This window comes from Canis lupus, chromosome 5 (genome assembly GCF_048164855.1).
Source record: "Canis lupus baileyi chromosome 5, mCanLup2.hap1, whole genome shotgun sequence".
Taxonomy (NCBI): domain Eukaryota; kingdom Metazoa; phylum Chordata; class Mammalia; order Carnivora; family Canidae; genus Canis; species Canis lupus.
Window position 1 is genome coordinate 16,256,332 of NC_132842.1, and position 20,501 is coordinate 16,276,832.

General features: G+C 39.7%; 1 protein-coding gene across 7 annotated transcripts in view; it reads left to right on the plus strand.

The window, feature by feature from the left end:
- Positions 1–20,501, plus strand: part of MPP7 (MAGUK p55 scaffold protein 7) — a 307,798-nt gene that overhangs the window by 129,361 nt on the left and 157,936 nt on the right. For 6 of the 7 annotated variants that reach the window (XM_072825570.1, XM_072825576.1, XM_072825574.1 and 3 more), the window contains one exon: positions 100–218. In XM_072825570.1, the coding sequence (XP_072681671.1) occupies positions 100–218 (119 nt within the window). The remainder of the gene's footprint in view (positions 1–99; positions 219–20,501) is intronic. The other variant, XM_072825572.1, reaches the window with a different exon arrangement.

Genomic DNA, 20,501 nt, shown 5'->3' on the forward strand with positions numbered 1-20,501 from the left:
GTAAAAACGACATGTTCCAGCCATCCTTCACACACACCTTAAGCGAAATTAATGAGATCACTCTACGATTACGCTTTGTGTTTTATTTTCACTTTCTAGGTCTGTATGAGCTGTTGGCTGCTTTGCCAGGCCAGCTGCAGCCACATGTGGACAGCCAGGAAGACCTGACCTTCCTCTGGGATATGTTTGGTGAGAAGAGCCTGCATTCACTGGTAAAGGTAAAACCATGCTGATGTTAGATTCTTTTTGTGGAAAAACATATGGAAAAATATTTTGAGCCCGTCTAGTAAACCAGAGATCAAATTGTTGCTGTCTGCAAACAAAACTGCCTTGTTCCATTTCCCTGATGGGTGTGGAAGTTATTAAAGATTCTACCAAAAATACCTAGATGATTTCCCTTAATGGTGGTGATGTGGCTGTGTGCACTAATGCAGCCAACGTGTGCCTGCCCTTGTTTAGAAGAAGAATATGAAATAGTAGCAGGAAGGTTTAGACTCCTTATGGTCAACATTCATGAGCTGGAATTTAACTTAAGTAAATAAATGTTCACAGCAAAAATTAGAAGGAATATATTTTCTGAGGTTAAGGATGGCAGCAGTTCAGTAGCCACATTAATTTAAAATAATTTCCTTTAACAAAGTCAACTGAAATTCGAGCAAGCTCTTTCTTTATTTTTGGCACAAGGCCATTGAAATGGTATTTTGTGTATAAATACACTGAAGTTAAAAATGAAGAAAAACAGTTTCTGGAGATGGTTCTGGTAAAGCATCATGCCATGGAAATGATCAGCCACCAGAAATGAGATCTTGCCACACAGCAATGCTGGGAGTGATCAGAACTCTTAAAATAGTAAAATGAGAACAAGAAGCTTACTGGAAAATATGCCAGTTTTGCTTCTGGAAATATGAATTGCATTTTCTCTCATTTAACTCAAGCTGAAAAAAAATTGTGAGTCTTACTTACGTCTGTAGGAGATAGATACCTGTGGTGCCTTAGCTCTATCTGGACCAAAACTGAACTCAGGTGAACTTGTTACAGTTGTCTGTCATGAGAGAAGGCTATTACTGATGTATAGTATTTGAAAATGAGCCACTTCTGATGTGCTTTTGCCTCACTGGGTAGAAGAAATCTTAGTACATTTTTTTCCTGTCACATTTGCTGAAATTTGCCTGCCTCAAGCAGTAGCAACTCTCAAGAAATGAAAATGTTGAGAGTGGCATTTTCCTAGCAATACATGTAAAGACTAGAGTGCTTGATTTAGTTTTTATGTAATTGCCACAGTATTTTTGTGTTCTGAAAAATTTTTGGTAGTTCAGTTGCTCTGTTGGGATGTGTCAGAAATGGCTTGAAATTCTAATTGATTGAGTTCAGGAGTTACTGAGGCAATCATGAAAACAGTCCTTTGTTGAATGTATGGAAGTTGGACAGCTCTGGATTTGTTCAGATTGATTTGATCTAGAAGGAATAAAATGAATTTCACATGACATCAGCAACCCCTTCATCATTAAACAAACATGCCCAAACAATGTATGCATGTGTGTCTCTAGTTGTAATGTGGCCACTGTCTGTTTCCTTCCTATGAAATGGAAATTATAATATTTGTTAACAAGGTAGTTTGTGAGTTTCAAATAAAATAGTGAAGATCTCCATTCTTTGATAGTTACATAGGTTAGGCAAATACAAGCAGGCATTTAGTATTTAATAAAAAGTTACAGTAGCATGTGAAAGACCAAAAAGTAGTGACAGGTGGTTGTTATTTCTATTAAAAGAAGAAAACTAATGTTTTTTTTTAAAAAAAGCCTTAGTTACACTAGCTCTTGAGTTTTAGGCTTGGTGGTTTCTCAAAGTAAATGCAAATAGTAAGTGGTTAGGAAGCATATAGTTATTGATATCTGGTTTTAGAAAAACAGTGAATAAATAAATTGATGTTGCCAGCATTTAAGTGGCACAGTAGCATGTGTACTATTACAAGGATCTTTCAGTAATTGCTGTAAAATATGTTTTTAAAGTAAGGTTTACTGTGCCCCTCTAGTCCATTCTCTGTTTCTTAGTAGCTGCCCCCACTCCCTGCCTCAATCACAGGCAGACCTCAAGTGTGTCCTTTGACTGACCCATTCTATTCATTTTCAAGTATGTAAAGCTGAAAATGCCTCCAGGAGACAGGCTCATGGGACCACAGTTTAAACAGCTGGAACAATCCACTTAACTGTATTCCAAATGCCTCTATTGAAAGTTGGAGGATAGAAGCCTCCAGCTTTTGAACATAAATCTTGGTTGAGCAAAAGGAATTGGAAAAGATGTGTTTTGGAGTGAATCAAAATGTGCTTTGATGTTAGGCTCTTTTGCCTGCAATGGAAGCTGTTGGCATGTGATTGAAAGATGGGTGAAGGCAAAACTGGATTTTATTCTGGCACAGATTTGCACAGTATTGTACCTTATTTTATATAAGAAAAAAAGTGGTTGTTAAATCATCAGTTCTGATTTTTCTTAAGATTTATTTATTTAAGAAAGAGAGCAAGCACAAGGAGGGGTAGGGAGAGAGATTCCCAAGCATATTCCCTGCTGAGTGCAGAGCCCCATGCAGGACTCAGCCTCATGACTGAGATCATGACCTGAGCTGAAACCCAGAGTTGGATGCTCAACTGACTGAGCTACCCAGGCGCCCCATCAGTTTTAAATACCTGTAGCTTTCTGGTCTGATGTAAAATATACTTAAGAGGGGGCAGTTTAGCATTACAGTCAGTGACAGGTATGGCATGCCACCTTAGATCATGAGCTACTCTCTGAGAGGAAGACTGTAGTTATGAGCTTGTCACTGGAAATGAAATATTGTGGTCCTAGAGAATGTTAGTTGTGATTGTTTCTTTATGAGAGAAACTTCTAAATTGAAGAGTTGAATACTTGAAACCATGAGCATGAGATCTTAGAAGTATCTGAAAAAAGATGATACTGATAGATGTGAGAAATGTCATATATAAGGTGTGGCAAGATAAGAATATTGGTATTCACATAACACAGGGAATGTGGTCACCAGTAAGTAGAGAGCCACACTTTGGACCTGTTATTCACAAATATACAGAACCATGAAGCATACAGTTTGTGTCCCATTTAGCCCCATTTCTAAATTTATCTTACACCCTTGTGTTTTTTTTTCTGGTGAGATTTCTTGGCTTTAAATTTTTAAATTTGTATTGTATGTATTTTTGTGATCTGGTTTATTTTAGAAGATACAGCATAAAGACATCCTTATTTATTTTAAATAAGATTGCTACTTCTGTTTCCTCAAGAAATTTTTGTTTGTATTTCACATTTGTGTTGGGTTTCCAGGATAAGAATACCAAGTTGTTAGGACCTTTTAAAAAGTTGCACATATTGGGATCCCTGGGTGGCGTAGCGGTTTGGCGCCTGCCTTTGGCCCAGGGCGCGATCCTGGAGACCCGGGATCGAATCCCACATCGGGCTCCTGGTGCGTGGAGCCTGCTTCTCCCTCTGCCTGTGTCTCTGCCTCTCTCTCTTTCTCTCTGTGTGACTATCATAAATAAATAAAAATTAAAAAAAAAAAAGTTGCACATATTCTCTGTACCCTTTCAAATAGTTGCATACATGTGTATGAGCAGGAGGAAAAAAAAGGTGAATTTTATCCTTGTTTTAAGGATTCTGAAGTATTTCAACAAAACACAAGTTGATTATTTTCAAGAAAGTTCTCTTGATGGGGTTTAATTATTGTATTTCTGTGAATTCGGTCTTTTTTTTTTTTTATGATAGTCACACACACAGAGAGAGAGAGAGAGAGAGAGAGAGGCAGAGACACAGGCAGAGGGAGAAGCAGGCTCCATGCACTGGGAGCCTGACGTGGGATTCGATCCCGGGTCTCCAGGATCGCGCCCTGGGCCAAAGGCAGGCGCTAAACCGCTGCGCCACCCAGGGATCCCCTGTGATTTCGGTCTTAAAGGGGTAATGATAATGCTCAACCATACCCTTATCCCATAATTGTAACTTCTTTTTTTAAGGTAGGCTCCAGGCCCAGCATGGAGCCCTAGTATGGGGCTTGAACTGAGTACCCTGAGATCAAGACCTGAGCTGAGGTTAAGAGTTGGGTGCTTAACCGACTGAGCTACTCAGTCTCCCCTTACATAATTGTAACTTTTGATGATTGTCTTAATCGTATTGTCTTTGATGAGTTCTTACTATGTGCCAGACACTGTATAGACCACTAGGGCTACAATATCCAGTTGAATAGTCCCTAGCTTGCAGTCTGCAGTCTCCCGGGGAGGTTGTAAACTGGGGGGGATGGGCAGTTACAATATGCTACGATAGGTTGTGTGTAGAACTTTTTATGAGGGCACAAGGTGCCTAACTCAGTGCTGACCTCAGGGGCTCATGGAGGATTGGGCATTTTAAGCTGAGACCTGAATGTTGAGTAGGCATTGCTCAGGTAAGAATTTATGGGGTGGCGCTAGGCAGAAGGAACCCAAGCACCTAGGGGCAAGAGCCTACACTGTGCCTTTAAGAAGGAGCCTGGCAGTTTCTCTTGGCTAATACATGAGGTAAGGAAGGGTGTGGGGAGCAGTGCAAAGTATAGCAAAAGAAGGTAAGCCAGGATCTCTTCTTTTTTTTTTAAGATTTATTAATTTTAGAGCGAGCAAGCAAGAGAGAGAAAGAGAGCTGCACGTGAGCATATGAGAGAACGTAGATAAGTGCTGGAATGAGCAGAGGGAGATGGAGAGAGAAACTTTAGCAGACTCTCCACTGAGTGTGGAGCCCTATGAAGGATCCAGCCTCACAGCACTGAGATCAGGACCTGAGCCCAAAGCAGGAGTTGGGGCATAACCAACTGAGCCACCCAGGGGCCCAGGCAGAGACCTCTTCTTAAATGGCTTTGACTTTATTTGAACATGGTAGGAGCCACTATGTTGAAAGGGTTAAAGCAGCAGAATGACGATATCAGACTGTTTTTTTGTTGTTGTTGTTTTTTTTTTTTTTTTAGAAATAAAATTTAGTTGCTATGGAGATGGGATGGGCCTAGAGATTTCCAGGTCAAGACGATGGCAATGAAGCCATGGGTGAGGGAAGAAAGGTGATTTTTGTTTTGAGAAAGAGAGTTGGATGCTCAGCCTGCCCTCACCAGCAGGGTGATGTTTCTCAACGTATTGAAACTCCTCCCCCGTGTTGGTTAAACCTCAGCTCCTAGACACCACATCCACTAATCCAACCACCAGATTGTTGATGCCAGGCCATCGGGGGTTGAGAGAGGGCTCCAGAGACCTGCACAAGCCCTGACATACCACTTCTGACATAATTGAATATCTCCTCATAAGAAAGGTGATTTTAGTTTTATGTTCATTTGCTATTTGGCAGTTAACCAAGTAGAACGTCCTACTGTGTAGTTGGATACGTGGATCTTGAATTGAGGATAATTAGTAAGTTCTAGGTTGGAGGTAATAAATAGACTTGGGAGTCAGGTTGCCAGATAAAATACAAGGCATCCAGTTTAATTTGAACTTAAGAGAAACAGTAATTTATTTATTTTTTAGTGGACTTACGAACTGTGCTGTTTTTTATTTTTTATTTCTGTTTGTGAAGTCTCACAACTCTGATTGGGGTATCATCAACATTTAGATAGTAACACTCTCTGTAACCACTTTATTGAGACATATATCAGTTTACCCATTTCAAGTATACGTACAAGGATGTGAAGTGTATGCAAAGTGATGCAGCCACCACCACAATTCTAGAATAATTTAATCTTCCAAAAAACCTCTGTGTCATGTAACTGTCCACCCCTAATCCTTCATCCTCCTACCCTTTCTCACTCCAGCCCTATGCAACCACTAATCTAATTTCTGTTTTTATTTACCTGTTCTGGACAATTCATGTAAATGGAATCATATAATGTGTGGCTTTGTTTGCGATTGACTCCTGTCACTTAACTTAATCCACAAGATAACACGTAGCAATACTTCATACCTTTTTATGGCCCAGTAGTATTTATGGATATACCAGCCTTGTTTACCTTTTTATCCTGCATTGGACATTTGGGTTGTTTCCACCTATTGCCTATTATGAATAATGCTGCTAAGAATATTCACATACAGGTATTTATGTGGACATATTTTCATTTCTGAGGGCACGTACCTAGGAGTGGAATTGCTGGGTCAAATGCTAACTCTGTGTTTAACATTTTGAAGAACCAGCAGTTTCCCAAGGTGGCTCCACTGTTTTGTATTCTCACCAGCAGTGTGTGAGGCTTCTGATTTCTGTATGCTTGCCAACCCTATTTTTAAAAAAGATTTTATTTATTTGAGAGAGAGAGCAAGAGAGCGAGCAGGGAGGTGGGCCGTGGTGAGGGAGAGGGGCAGAGAGGGAATCTCAAGCCGACTCCTTGTGAACACAGAACCTGATTTGGGGGCTCAATCTCACACGACCCTGAGATCATGACTTGAGTCAAAATCAAGAGTCAGCTGTTTAACCAACTGAGCCACTGAAGTGCCCCACCAACACTTGTTTTAGCCAACACTTGCTTTTATTTGCTTTTTTTTCTCACCATTCTAAAAGGTGGGACATGATACCTCCTTGTTGCTGTGGTTTGCATTTCCCTGATGACTGATGAAGTTAAATATCTTTTTGTGTGTTTATTGGGATTTGTGTATCATCTTTGTAGAAATGTCTATTTGGATTCTTTGCCCAGTTTTTTTTTTTTCTCATTGGATTCCTTTGAAATAGACTACTTTTTAGAACAGTCTTAGATTTACATAAGTGTCTTTTCAGATTTTTTGCCCATTTTTTTTTAAAGGTATTATTTATTTATTTATTTATGATAGTCACAGAGAGAGAGAGAGGCAGAGACACAGGCAGAGGGAGAAGCAGGCTCCATGCACCGGGAGCCCGACGTGGGATTCGATCCCGGGTCTCCAGGATCGTGCCCTGAGCCAAAGGCAGGCGCCAAACCGCTGCGCCGCCCAGGGATCCCTTTTTGCCCATTTTTTAACTGAGTTGCATTTTCTCCTTATTATTGAGTTTTAACAGTTGTCTTTTTTTGGATACAAGTCTTTTATTAGATATGTGTTCTGCAAATATTTTGTTCTAATCTGTGGCTTGTTTCTTCATTCTCTTAATGGTTTCTTTCACAGAACAGAAGTTCTTAATTTTAATAATGTCCAACTTCACCATTTCTCTTTCATACCTTGGGCTTTTTGGAGTTGCATGGAAAAACTCTTTGCCATGCTCAAAGTCACCTAGATTTTCTCCTCCGTTGTCTTCTAGGAGTTGTACAGATTTGTATTTATATTTAGTTCTGTGATCTACTTTGAGTTGTCTAGACTCAAATTTCTGCATGTGACTATCCAGTTGTTCTAGCATCAGTATTTGAAAAGACTGACCTTACTTCACTGAATTGTCTTTGCTCCCCTGCCAAAGACCAGTTGATTGTAATTGTGTGGGTTTTATTCCGGTCTCTGTTATGTTCTATTGATCTATTTATCTGTTCTTTCTCCAGTACTGCTGTGTCTTTATTACTGTAGCTTTATAGGAAATCTTGAAATTGGTTGGTCAGTCCTTTGACTTTACTGTGTCAGCTATTCTGGGTTTTTTGCCTATTCATATAAAATTGAGAATGAGTTTGTCATATATATGTGATAACTTGCTAGGATTTTGGTTGGGGTTGTGTTGTATATGTAAATCAAGTTGAGAAGAACTGACATCTTAACCATATTATGTATTCTTGTCTGTAAACATGGAATTTATTTATTGAGATCATCTTTGATTTCTTTCACCTGAGTTTTATACTAATTTAGATTCTGTACACATTTGTTAGATTTATACCTGAGTTTTGTTTTGGGCACTAATGTAAATGGTATTTGGTTTTTAATTTCAAATTCCCGTTGTCCAATGGCGGTGTAAACAATGCTATCTTGGGCAGACCCACCATGCTGATGGCTCTCTGTGGCCTGAAGCCTTCTGGAGCACAGGTCCCTCTCATATTCTTTCTTTTTGCCTGGTCATACCCTTAAGTACACCCATAAATGTCCCTCATCTGCTCTAGAGATAGGATTATATTTTCAAACATTTCCTCCTGGGTGGGCTCCCAGCAGTTACTCCCCAGCTTCTTGGGCCAAAAAGCAGGTCTCACTGGAGGTGGGGTTGTGGAGATCTACTAATATTTCAGCCTCCCACGACACACTTCTGTACATAAGTCCCCTTAATAAGCCATTTCTCATCAAGCTGGACTTGGCAGCCTTTTCCTCCTCTCTTTCATAGAACACAGGTATATAGAAAAGTAATTGATATTTGTACATGAAGTTTGCATCCTGAATCCTTGCTACAATCACTAGTTCCCAGAGTTTTTTTTTTTTAGTTCTTTAGGATTTTCTATGTACATAATCATGTTGTCTGTGAATAAAGGCAGTTTTACCATTCCTTCCCAATACGTATAAAACCTTTATTTTCTTTTGCTGTCTTAGAGGATTAGCTAGGACTTCTCCTTAAGTACTGAATATTTACTAGAGGTGGAGAGGGGACATCCTTGCCTTGTTACCAATCTTATAGGGAAAGAATCTAGTTTTTCACCATTAAGTAGGTTTGCTCTAGGTATTTTATACATGTTCTTTATCAAAGTGAGGAAGTCCCCTCTATTCCCAGTTTGGTGATAACTTTTATCATGAATACGTGTTGGATTTTTTCTTAATAATTTTTTTACATCTGTTGAAATGATCACATAGATATTTTTTATCTTGTTGGAATGATGGATTACATTAATACTTCTGAATATTGTACCAGCCTGTGCATTCCTGGAAGAAAAAAATCCCATTGGTTTTGGTATGGCATCCATAGTATATGTTGTTGAATTTGCTGATATTTTGTTGAGGAGTTTTGCATTTCTGCCCATAACAGATAATAGTTTGTAGTTTTCCTTTCTTCTGTCTTTATCTGGTTTTGATAGTAGGATAAGGCTGGCCTTACAGAATGAGTTAGGAAGTACAGCCTCTGTTTTATTTTTTCTGAAAGAGTTTGAGAATTGGGATAATTATTTTTTCCCTTAAGTTTGCCAGTGAAGCCGTCAGGGTTCAGTGCTTGCTGTTTGGGAAGGTTACTAACTGTTGATTTAATTTCTCTATTAGTTATAGGCCTGTTTAGATCACCTATTTCTCCTTGTGTAAGAGTTTTTGTTACTTGTGTCTTCTACAGAATTGGTGCATGTCATGTCAGTCCTCAAATTTGAGGGCATAGCATTATTTGTTACTTTTTATTTTTAATCTCCATGGGATCCATAGTGATGACTCTTCTTTCATTTCTGATATTAGTAATTTGTGTCTTTTCTCATGTTTTCTTGGCTAGCCTGGCTGTAGGTTTATCAATTTTATTAATCATTTGAAAGAACCAGCTTTTGGCTTTTTTGTTTTTTTCTCAATGGTTTCTCTCTCTCTCTCTCTCTCTCTCTCTCTCTCCTTCTTCTTGATTTTATGTATTTATTCATGAGAGATGGGGGTGGAGGGATGGGGGAGAGGGAGGCAGAGACATCAGCAAGGGAGAAGTAGGCTCCATGTAGGGAGCCGGATGTGGGACTCTATCCTGCGACTCCAGGATCATGCCCTGAACCAAAGGGAGACACCCAACCACTGAACCATCCAGGCATGCGTGCTTTCTTTCTTTCTTTTCTTTTTCTTTCTTTTCTTTCTTTCTTTCTTTCTTTCCTTCTCTTCCCTCCCTCCCTTCCTCCTTCCCCTCCCTCCCTTCCTCTTGATTTTATATATTTATTCATGAGAGACACAGGGAAAGTGAGAGGCAGAGACATAGGCAGAGGGAGAAGCAGGCTCCATGTAGGGAGCTGGATGTGGGATTGGATCCCAGGAATCCATGATCATGCCCTGAGCCAAAGGGAGACGCCCAATGGCTGAGTCATCAGCCTGCCTTTCTGTCTTCCTTCTTTCCTTCCTTCCTTCTTTCCTTCTTTCCTTCTTTCTTTTCTTTTCTTTTTTCTTTTCTTTCTTTTCTTTTCCTTTTCTTTTCTTTTTTCTTTTCTTTCTTTTCTCTTTCTTTCTCTCTTCTTTCTTTCTTTCTTTCTTTCTTTCTTTCTTTCTTTCTTTCTTTCTTCTTTCTTTCTTTCTCTCTCTCTTTTCTTTCTTTCTTTCTTTCTTTCTTTCTTTCTTTCTTTCTTTCTTTCTTTCTTTCTTTTTTCTTTTCTTTTCTTTTCTTTTCTTTTCTTTTCTTTTCTTTTCTTTTCTTTTCTTTTTCCTTCCTTCCTTCCTTCCTTCCTTCCTTCCTTCCTTCCTTCCTTCCTTCCTTCCCTCCCTCCCTCCCTCCCTCCCTCCCTCCCTCTCTTCCTCCCTCCCTCCCTCTTTTCCTCCCTCCCTCCCTCTCAGAAAGGGAGAGAAGGAGCAGACGAGAGGAAGAGAGAGAGAGAGAATCTCAAGCAGACTCACCTGCTGAGTGTAGAGCTTGACTCAGGGCTCAATCTTATGACCCTGAGATTATGCCCTGAGCCAAATCCAAGAGTCAGATGCTTATCCGAGTGAGCCACCTAGGTGCCCTGTTTTCCTGTTTCAATTCCATAGATTTCTATTTTATTCTTCCTTTTCTTCTCCTAGCTCTTCTTGCTCTAGTTTCCTAAGATAGAAGCTTAAGTTACTGATTTTAGTTTTCTTTGTCTCTCTCTCTCACTCTCACTCTCTCACTCTGTCTTTCTTTTTAACATATGTCTTCAATGCTGAAATCTTTCTCTAACCTCTCCTTTGCAGCATTCCACAAATTTGGATAAGTTGTATTTTCATTTAGTTCAGAATATTTAAAAATTTCTCTCAATGCCTCAACTTTAACTCATTTATTTAATTTCCAAATGTATAGAGATTTTTCTGCTGTATTTCTCTTACTGACTTAACTCCATGTGGTCTAAGCTAATGGTGTGTGATATCCATTCTTTTAGATTGTTACAGTGTGTTTTATGGCCAGGATGTGGTCTGTTTGGTTCTTTGTGAGTATGAAAAGACTGTATGTACTGCTATGTTAGATGAAGTGTTAGATCCAGTTGGTTTGTGCTGTTGTGTTCAACTGTATCCACACTGATTTTCTGCCTATTGGATCTGTCAATTACTGTGTAGAAGGCTATTGAAGTTTCTAAGGGTGCTAGTGTGTTTATCCATGACTCCTTGGATGTTATCAGTTCTGCCTCACATATTTTGGTCCTCTCTTGTTAGGCACATACCTACACAGTAAGGATTGTTCTGTGTTCTCAGAGAATTGATCCCTTTTTCACTATGTAATACCTTCTTTTATCCCTGAGAATTTTCCTCATTCTGCCATCTGCCTTGTCTGAAATTGATATGGGTTCTTCATCTTTTTTTTTGGGTCGTGTAGACCTGGTTTCTTTCTCCCTTCTGTTACTTCTCTTCTACATGTGTGCTTATATTTAAAGTAGATATCTTGTAGAAAGCATATAGTTGGATCCTCTTTTTACCTGCTCTCACAGTCTCTGGTTTGATTGCTTGCTTGATTGATTTTATTTAGTCATGAAAGACACAGAAGGAGAGGCAGAGGCATGGGCAGAGGGGGAACCAGGCTCCCCACTGAGCAGGGGGCCTGATGCGGGACTTGATCCCAAGACCCCAGGATTATGACCTGAGTGGAAGGCAGATCCACTGAGCCACCCAGGCACCTCCAGTCTCTTATTTTAATTGGCATATTTAGACCATCTACATTTTAGATAATTGTTGATGTAGTTAGGTTAATATTCACCATATCTGCAACTGATTTCCACTCATTACAGTTGTTCTTTTTATATTTTTATGACCCTCTCTTTCTCTTCCATTCTCTGCTTTTAGTTTAACATTTTATGTGATTCCATTCTTTCTTAGCATATCCATATACTTTATTTTTTTTTATAGATTTATTTATTTATTCATTCAGAGAGAGCGAGAGAGAGGCAGAGACACAGGCAGAGGGAGAAGCAGGCTCCATGCAGGGAGCCCGATGTGGGACTCGATCCCGGGTCTCCAGGATCACACCCCGGGCTGCAGGCAGCGCTAAACTGCTGCGCCACCGGGGCTGCCCCATATACTTTTTTTTTTTTTATTAAATGTTTTAGTTTTGAGAGAGAAGGAGCAGGGGGTGGGGCAGAGGGAGAAGGAGAAGCAGACTCCCCACTGAGCAGAGAGCCCAATGCAGGGCTCGATTCCAGGACTTTGGGGTCATGACATGAGCTGAAGGCAGATGCTTGAACCAACTGAGCCCCCAGACAACCCTCTCCATATACGTTTTTATAAAGATTTTTTTGTGCTTGTCCCAAAATTCACTATATTCATTTATATCTAATCTAGGTCCACTTTGAAATAACATTACACCTTTTCACAGGTAGTACTTTATAGGAGAATATATTCAATTCCTTTTTTCTCATCCTTTTTAAACATTGCTTTAATTCATTTCACTTACTCATATTCTTTACTAACTCAGCACTTTGTACTCCTATTATTTTGAACAGTTATCTGGTCAATTAAGAAAAATAAAAGATTTTATTTTATGGCTTTTTAAAAAAAATATTTAGAGAGAATGTGAGTGAGAGCATAATGGTTAGGGGGAGAGGGAGAGAGAATCCTCAAGCAGACTCACAGCTGAGTGTGGAGGGCTGATCTCAGGACCATGATATCATGACCTGAGCCAATATCAAGAGTCAGATACTTAACCTACTGAGCCACCCAGGCACCTAATTTTGTTTCATGTTTATTTATTCCTTCTATGAGTGCCTGACCTACATAAATTTCCTTTTTTCTAAAGAACTTCTTTTAATACTTTTTACAAGACAGGCCTGCTGGGCAGCAGATTCCTTGAGTTTGAGTGTTTTGTTCTTATTTCTTTTCAGTTTTGAAGTATAGTTTTACCAGCTACAGAATTCTAGGGTGGTGAGTTTTTCTTTTTAACCATCCCCCCCCCCCCCCAACCACTCTTCTGCTTGCATGATTTCTGATGAGGTGTCTGCTGTATTTCATATCCTTGTCCTCTGTAGACAAGGTTCTTTTTTTCTCCCCTCTGGCTCTTTTCAGTATCTTTATCTTTGGCTTTTGCTGTTTGAGTATTAATGCAACATGTAGATCTTTTGGGGATTTACTTTGTTTGGTGTTCTCTGAGCATCCTGGGTATGTGGTCTGGTGTTTTTTCATTAATACTGGAGAATTTTCAGCTATTATTACTTTGAATATTTCTTCTTCCTCTCTTTGCTCTTCTGGTGTTTTCCATCATGTGTTTGCTACACCTTTTGTCTTGCTCCACAGTTCTTGGATATTTTGTTCACTTTTGATAATTTCCATGAAAGTATTTTCAATCTTATTGATTTTTTTTCCTTTGCCATGTCCAATCCACTGATGAGCACATCAAAGACATCTTTCATTTCTGTTACACTGTTCTTGATTTCTAGCATTTCACTTTAATTCTCTCTTTGAGTTTCCATCTCTCTCTCATGTTATCCCCTGGTTCTTAGATGTCATCTACTTTTCCCACTAGAGCCATGAGCATATTAATCATATTTATTTTAATCTCCGTATTTCTTTTGCTTCCATAAATTTGTGTCTGATTCTTATGATTGCTTTATTTCTTCAGACCATGTTTCTCTCTTATCATGTCTTGTAATTATTTTTGTTGAAATATGGACATATTTATTGGGTAATAGGAACTGATGTAATCAGGCTTTTAGTGTGAGGTTTTATGTTAAGGTAGCTAGGAGTGGGCTGTGTTGAATGTTTGCTATAGCTGTCAGTGTCAGAGGCTTCAGAAACTTTCATGTCTCTCCCCTCCCTTGCCTCCTTCTCTGGCTCTTTAAGAACCTTCTTGTAGTCTTTGATGTGCATCTCTCAGCTATGACCACTGTTACTTCACTGGCACCCCATTGGTGGTGAGTTGTTCTGTGATCTTGATGGTTAAGTGTCTGTTTTTTTTTTAGTGGGCCTGAGTCCTGGGCTCTAATGACTTCCATAAGCATTTCTTAGCCTCCTTTTTTCCCCTTTCTTCCTTAGTTGGTCAGGAAGGCTAGCAGGGGCTGGAGTTAACCTCACTGCTGTTTCCCCAGGTCCAATAGGGCTCTATTTAAAGCTACTTCTCTTAGAGGGCAGCCCTCGGTTAGAGAAAAAGCTCTTGACTTACGTATTTCAAAATGGTTGTTTCTCTATTCTCCTACTGCAAACCCTAGGGAATTTTTCTCCCATCTTCACCATGAGAATTTGGTGGGAGGAATGTGCTGGGGCCTCCCTTTAGGACTGGGGCTCAGGAGGATTTTGACTCTCAGACTTCCACATTCAGTCACCATCAATTCATTAGAGTTACCATTTAGGTTTTCCTACAAGCTTCTTCTGCCTTCAGCAGCTTCTGCTTCTGCTAAGCTGATCTTGGCCATGAATCTCTCTGTTCCCCAGTTTTTTTTCTGATTTCCGAGTGGCAGTTTGCTCTGTGACTTTCATTCTCCCTAATGATCTGAGCTGAAACCAAAAGTCTCCCTTTACCTACTTTTTTCATTTGGTTCTTATTTTCATTACTGATTTGTAAAGAGTTTGTCGTGTATTTTGAATACCAGCTCCCTACCAAATTATATTTGTAATTGGAAATATTCAGTTTCTCTTTTTAAAGATAGCCTGGAATATTGTTTTTGGATAAATTAGTGGGAGTTTATTTTAAATCTTGATATTAAGGTGAGTTTGTGAAGTTTTTGATACTTGTACTTTAGGTAGAATTTTAAAAGTGAAAGTCGTCTTTGTTTGAGTCTACAAGTAAGTCTTGAACAGATGCTCAGAAGGCAACCTATGAACAAGAATATACTTTAAAATATTTATATCTCCAACCCGGGAACTGAAATGAAAGAGCAATTTGAAGGTAATGTGTGATCTTCATCTTTCAGTAATTCCAATTTTCTTACTAATTAGCACCATGAGATTGCTTGGAATGGGGTTATTTCCAGGATAATTGATACAGGCAAGCTATAAAAAAAAAGAGAGATCGTGTTTTGAGCAGTGGTTTTATAAACTTATTTTCTGCACAGGACTTTAGTTTTCTCTTTTCTTTGAATCTAGAAGCAATGAAAAGCATTGTAGTGGGCGGGGGGAAGGTGATATTTACATAGTAGTAAATCAGATTCAAGGCTGAAAGACTATTTTATAAGATACTTGTGGGTACAGGACTCGTTAGAAACAAATTGTACTGTTCGAGAGGGGAGAGGTGGTGTTAGGTTCAGAGAGTAACCCCATTGGGGCGGTTATGTTACTTGCCTCTGCAGTACTGTTTGCCTTGGTGGGAGGAAAAGGAAAAGACAGCCAGACGTTGCGAATGATCCATGGCCACCTGGTGTGACAGAGTGGAGACCTGGGCATCAGCAGCTGGTAATGCTCCTTGGCCAATCCAAGGTAATTGTTCAGCCAACTCTGTTGCAGAAGCCAAAGTTATTTCTTACGTTATAGTTTACATTTTTTCAGGCACAGAAACATGTAAAGTCTGCGGAAGATAGGAATTCCTGAGACCCTGAGTAAACAGTTGCCTTTGTAATTCACACTCTCAAAACAGAGGCCATATGTAGCCCTTCTTAGAGATCTGCATGGGACTGGGGCTGAGTGATTAGGAGCCAGGTTGTCATTGGAAATGCTCAGTTTCTCTTCTTACAGATGTCCCAAAATGGTTGCTTGATGGGGCTGTCTCCTACCGAGGTAGTCTGTGTTCAGCGTAACACATCAGCTGCCTTCTGAAAGTTAGTGTGAGACTTAAGTGGTTCTTCAACTATGCTTCATTGCAGAACAGTCACCTTACTTTTGGATGGATTCCTAATTTAATAACAGGGAGTCTATTTGCTCTACAAAAATGCACGTGGGATGTTTCCTCCCGAGCATCACATAAGAGCAGGTAGTTGATTGCCTGGAATGAGTGGAGGCAGGAAGGCAGTTCTCACTTCCCTTGTGGAGGTGATTCCTGTTATTCTCCATCTCCAGAGACTAGGAATTCTAGTAGGGAAATATCCAGCTCCTGTGCTGTTCTACCCAACAGTGGCTTTGTTGGGGCACAAAGATGTCTCCCACTGTATCCGGCTTTGCCAAATCATCCTACCGGTGATTGTACGTGACCGGAGGTGACTGGCTTGCCGAGCCTTGTGTTGGCGTTAGCAGTACCCCACTTCATCTCCCCTTATCACCTCAGTCTCTGGACTGTGTGGTTTTCGGAACCCTTGCTTTATTGCCAGGGCAGGTGGTAGTTCATGTCCTGTTGCCGGGAAGGTGTTTGGTCATGAGTGTGGGCCTGACATTCTTCATTGGTTCTCAGAGTACATTGACCACAATTCATTGTGGACCCAGATGGTAAAAGGGAGTGGCCTGTTCCTCAGGGCCGAGATGGAATGGGATGTGGCGATTGTACAGAGGCTAGGTCCACGCTTCTCTGAGTTGTGTGAAAAGGGCTATAGAAACACAAGTTCTGTTTTCTGGAAGAAAAGTCAAGGTTGAGGTAGAATCTCACAGGGTAGATTTTTTTTCTTAAAAGAGTTTATTTATTTACTTGAGAGAGAGAGAGAATGAGCAGGTAAGAAGTGGCAGAGGGAGAGAGAAGGCGACTCCCCGCTGAGCACCTGATGTGGGGCTTCTCCCCGGGGCTCTGAGATCATGACCTGAGCTGAAGGCAGATGCTGAACTGCCTGAGCCCCCCTGACACCCCTCATAGGATAGATTGAAACCTGCTTTTATGGGCTGACTTGGAGACATCACCACCATATTCACAGTATTTCAGGAATATGTGTCCCAAAATCTAGGATAGAATTACAAGTGAACTTTTGTCACCAGCTCCATTTGATTTGGGTGGAGGAGGGACTGAGTAGTACTCCTTGAACTTTAGTTTGGTCCCTTAGGGACTCAGCTACCACTCACTGAATGAGTGAAGGAGAGAGTCTAGTGTGTGGCTCAGGGCACTAAAGGTAATTTCTAGAGGGAGGGATCCTGCAACCTCCAGGACACCTTTCATTATTCATCCAGGTCAAGTTGGGACCTTTTTCTGCCTCTTTTTTCTTTTGTCCCTTTTTCTTTCATTCTTGAGGTCACTTCATTGTCATTGTGTTTGTCTAGTCACCTCTCTTGGAGTGCCTTAGCTATGGTCGATTGGGTGTAGTAAGGAATATTCCGTATGTGCAGACCCCCGGGCTCTCCATTCTGGTGCACACACATCTGTGGTGGTAGTTCAGGGCTGGGGCTGTGGAGCTACATTGCTTGGACTTGGATTCTGGCTGTGCCAAGAATATCATGCCAATAGTGTGATGATAATACCTCATTGACCTCGTGGCACCTCTTGTTCCTTATATGTGAATGATGATAATAGTGGTACCTACCTTGCATGCTTGTTATTATGAGTAGATGAATTAATATGAGAAACATGGTTTAAGCTGTCTGGCATATAGCTGGTATTATCATTCTCAGCAGCATCCTCAAGTTTCCTTTCTTTTGGTTAGCTGAGTGCAGTGCTCTGTCCCTGGATGGGCACTGTTCTTTTCAGTATCCCTCTGGCTACATTTCTGGGTTTTTTTTCAGGATGATATTTTCTTGCCATAATAAACTTTAGTTCTTGCTTTTTTTATTGCCTTGCTCTCACTCTGTAACATTGTAATGGAAGTTAACAGCCTATGATTTGAAATTCTTGAAAAAATTCTTGAGTTGGCTAAAAGTGTCTTCTAATTTTTTCTTCATTTAAAAAATGTTACACAATACATGGAGCATTAAAAAGGCTGATAACAGCTGTTGAAAACCTACATATTCACCATACAGCTTAAGAACGAATGTTAGATTTGTTTGAAGCCTGAGTATCCCTTCTTATTCACATCTCTTTCCCTCACTGGCCAGAGGTCATCTTGGATTTATATTCCTAAAAAAATATAGGAGGTATTTTTGTATGTTTTTAATTTTTTCATAATTAGATTCATATTTAACACATTCATCTTTCTTCAGCTTTTTACTTTGCATTTTGTTATATATTTTTATATATTTCTTATGGGGATGCAAATAGTTTTGATCCATTCATTTTCATTGTTATATGGTGTTCTAGGATTAGGTCACAAATTACTAATTGTCCTGGCGATGGATATTTACATCGAAAGGTGTCCTGTTGGTACAAGATTCACTCTTCTGGAAACCACCTTTATCTTCATGTCACTAGTAACAGCCTTCACATAGATTTCTGTTGTGCGTGCATGGAACCGCTTCTGTAGGTATGACACCAGAGAGTGGGGTTGCTGGGCCAGAGATGCACATGTCACACTTTTTAAGATGTTGCCCAATTAATTGCTCTTCTATCATCATATCATGTTACACTTCCACCAATAGGATTAGAGTTCTAGTTGCTTCACATCCATGTCAACACGTGGAATTGTTAGATTTTAATTTTTTGCCAACAGGATCAATTTGAAATGTTCTCTCCTTCTATTAGTTTATGTTTATTTGAATATTAGAGGTTGAACATATGTCTATGGGCTGCTGCATTTTCCTTTTTATGCCTTTTTACATCGTTTGCCTCCTTCTTATTCTTTGGTTATCTTTTTCTGTTTCGTTTGTTGAAATTATTCTGACACTGGATCTTCGTTCATATACATTGTAAATATCTTTTGGTCTGTTGCTCTGTCTACTGTTATAGTTTATTACATTAAAGCATACATATACATAGATTCTCTTTGTCTTAAATGCAGAAGACAGAAGTGTCTTGATGGGCCCACTATCCAATACAAAATGCATAGCTCAGTGCACCTTAGGGAGAGCATGTATTAGGGTCTGAGGTGTATGTAACCAAGTCTGAGGGTGTTTACTTTTTCATATGCTGGCTCTAGAGAGGTCCTCTGGGACTGTTTACACCGATCAAATATTCCCATTGGGTTGTAGGCATCTATAGAATATATTTTTTGCACCTCCTGTAATGATGGATATAGTTGTTCATTGAATAAGGTTCTTTTGGGCAGGGTCTGTGTGCAGTTATGTATATTCCACATTGCCTAGAACAAGTGTTCAAGAAGGATTGCTGTTAAAGGAGACTGGAACATTTTCCCTTCCAGGCTCTGTCCTGCCCAGTTTGTTTTCCCTTCATTTCACAAATACCTCAGTGTTTGCTGTGGGCATAGGAATAGGTGCTCACATCTCATTGGATTTGTTTATTGTGATCGTATGGTTTTTCATAAGTAGTCGATTAAGGTTGGTTTTTTTTTTTCTTTTTTTTTTTTTTTTTAGTCACTTTCAGTTAACTCTAGTGGTTCCATAAGTTGCATTGTCTCTATTACAGATAGAGGACAATAACGTTAGATCGATCTTCTTATCCACCTGCTTAAAAATGAAAATTCTTGTTAATATTTCTATGTGTCAGTAAAGGTAGTAGAAATTAAGGGTGTTCTTTGGTGGTCATGATTTGTAAATAATGTCCTATTAAAGGAAAAAATTGAATTAGGTTGATTTTATTATTTCCCTTACATAAAATATTTGGAAAATCTTTAACATTTTCAAATTAACCACTTTTAAAAGTTTCAAAAATATTAAAAAATGTATTAGCGCTATTCTGGGAACCAAGACATTAGTGTAAATTTATTATGAAAATAAATCTAGAGGTGAAATCATAGGCTTTTTGTGTATAATATAAAATTACTTTCAGATGATTCACTTGGAATCAAAAAAGTATTTTGTATATTGTTGTAAGCATCTATCCATCCTGCCATATACTCTCTGATATTTGCTGTTCACAGACACATATAAGGTTATGTTACTTATGGTCATGTGATTTGTTAGTCAATGAAATGTGAGCAGAAGTGAAGTGTGTCACTGCAAGGCAGAAGTCTTTGAGCGCCAGCGCACGTTTGCTTCATTTCTCCACCCGTGCACTCCCCATTGGTCACAGGTGATGTTCTAAATGGTAGAAGCTCTTGCGCGGGGGCCCAGGAGTGCAGAAATGGGGAGCAGAGTTCCCAGAGGACATGAGGTGTCCACAGTGTAGGAGTGAGAAAATCAATCTTCAGTGTCACATGCTGCTAACATTTGTGGGTTGTGACCATAGTTGTGTATTTAATTCTGATGAGTGCCTTCACCAGGTTATATTTTAAATCTGTTTTTCTGACAGTATAGCTTAGTGATGTAGAGGTTAAAGCTGATGTAATCATAAACAGTCCATGTAGTTCTTTTTAAGTGTCTGCTATGGGTCTGGGAGTTGCACTGTAAAAAGTTAGTATTTATTTTCTTGTCAAAACTATGTATCTTTTATTAGGTCTTTCTTTCTTTCTTTCTTTCTTTCTTTCTTTCTTTCTTTTTTTTTTTTAAGATTTTCTTTATTTATTCATGAGAGACACAGAGAGAGAGAGAGGCAGAGGCACAGGCAGAGGGAGAAGCAGGCTCCACGCAGGGAGCCTGACGTGGGACTCGATCCTGGGTCTCCAGAATCACACCCTGGGCTGAAGGCAGGCGCCAAACCACTGAGCCACCTGGGCTGCCCTTATTAGGTCTTTCTTGATAGACATGTACCCCCCCTAAGTGCTGTGGTGA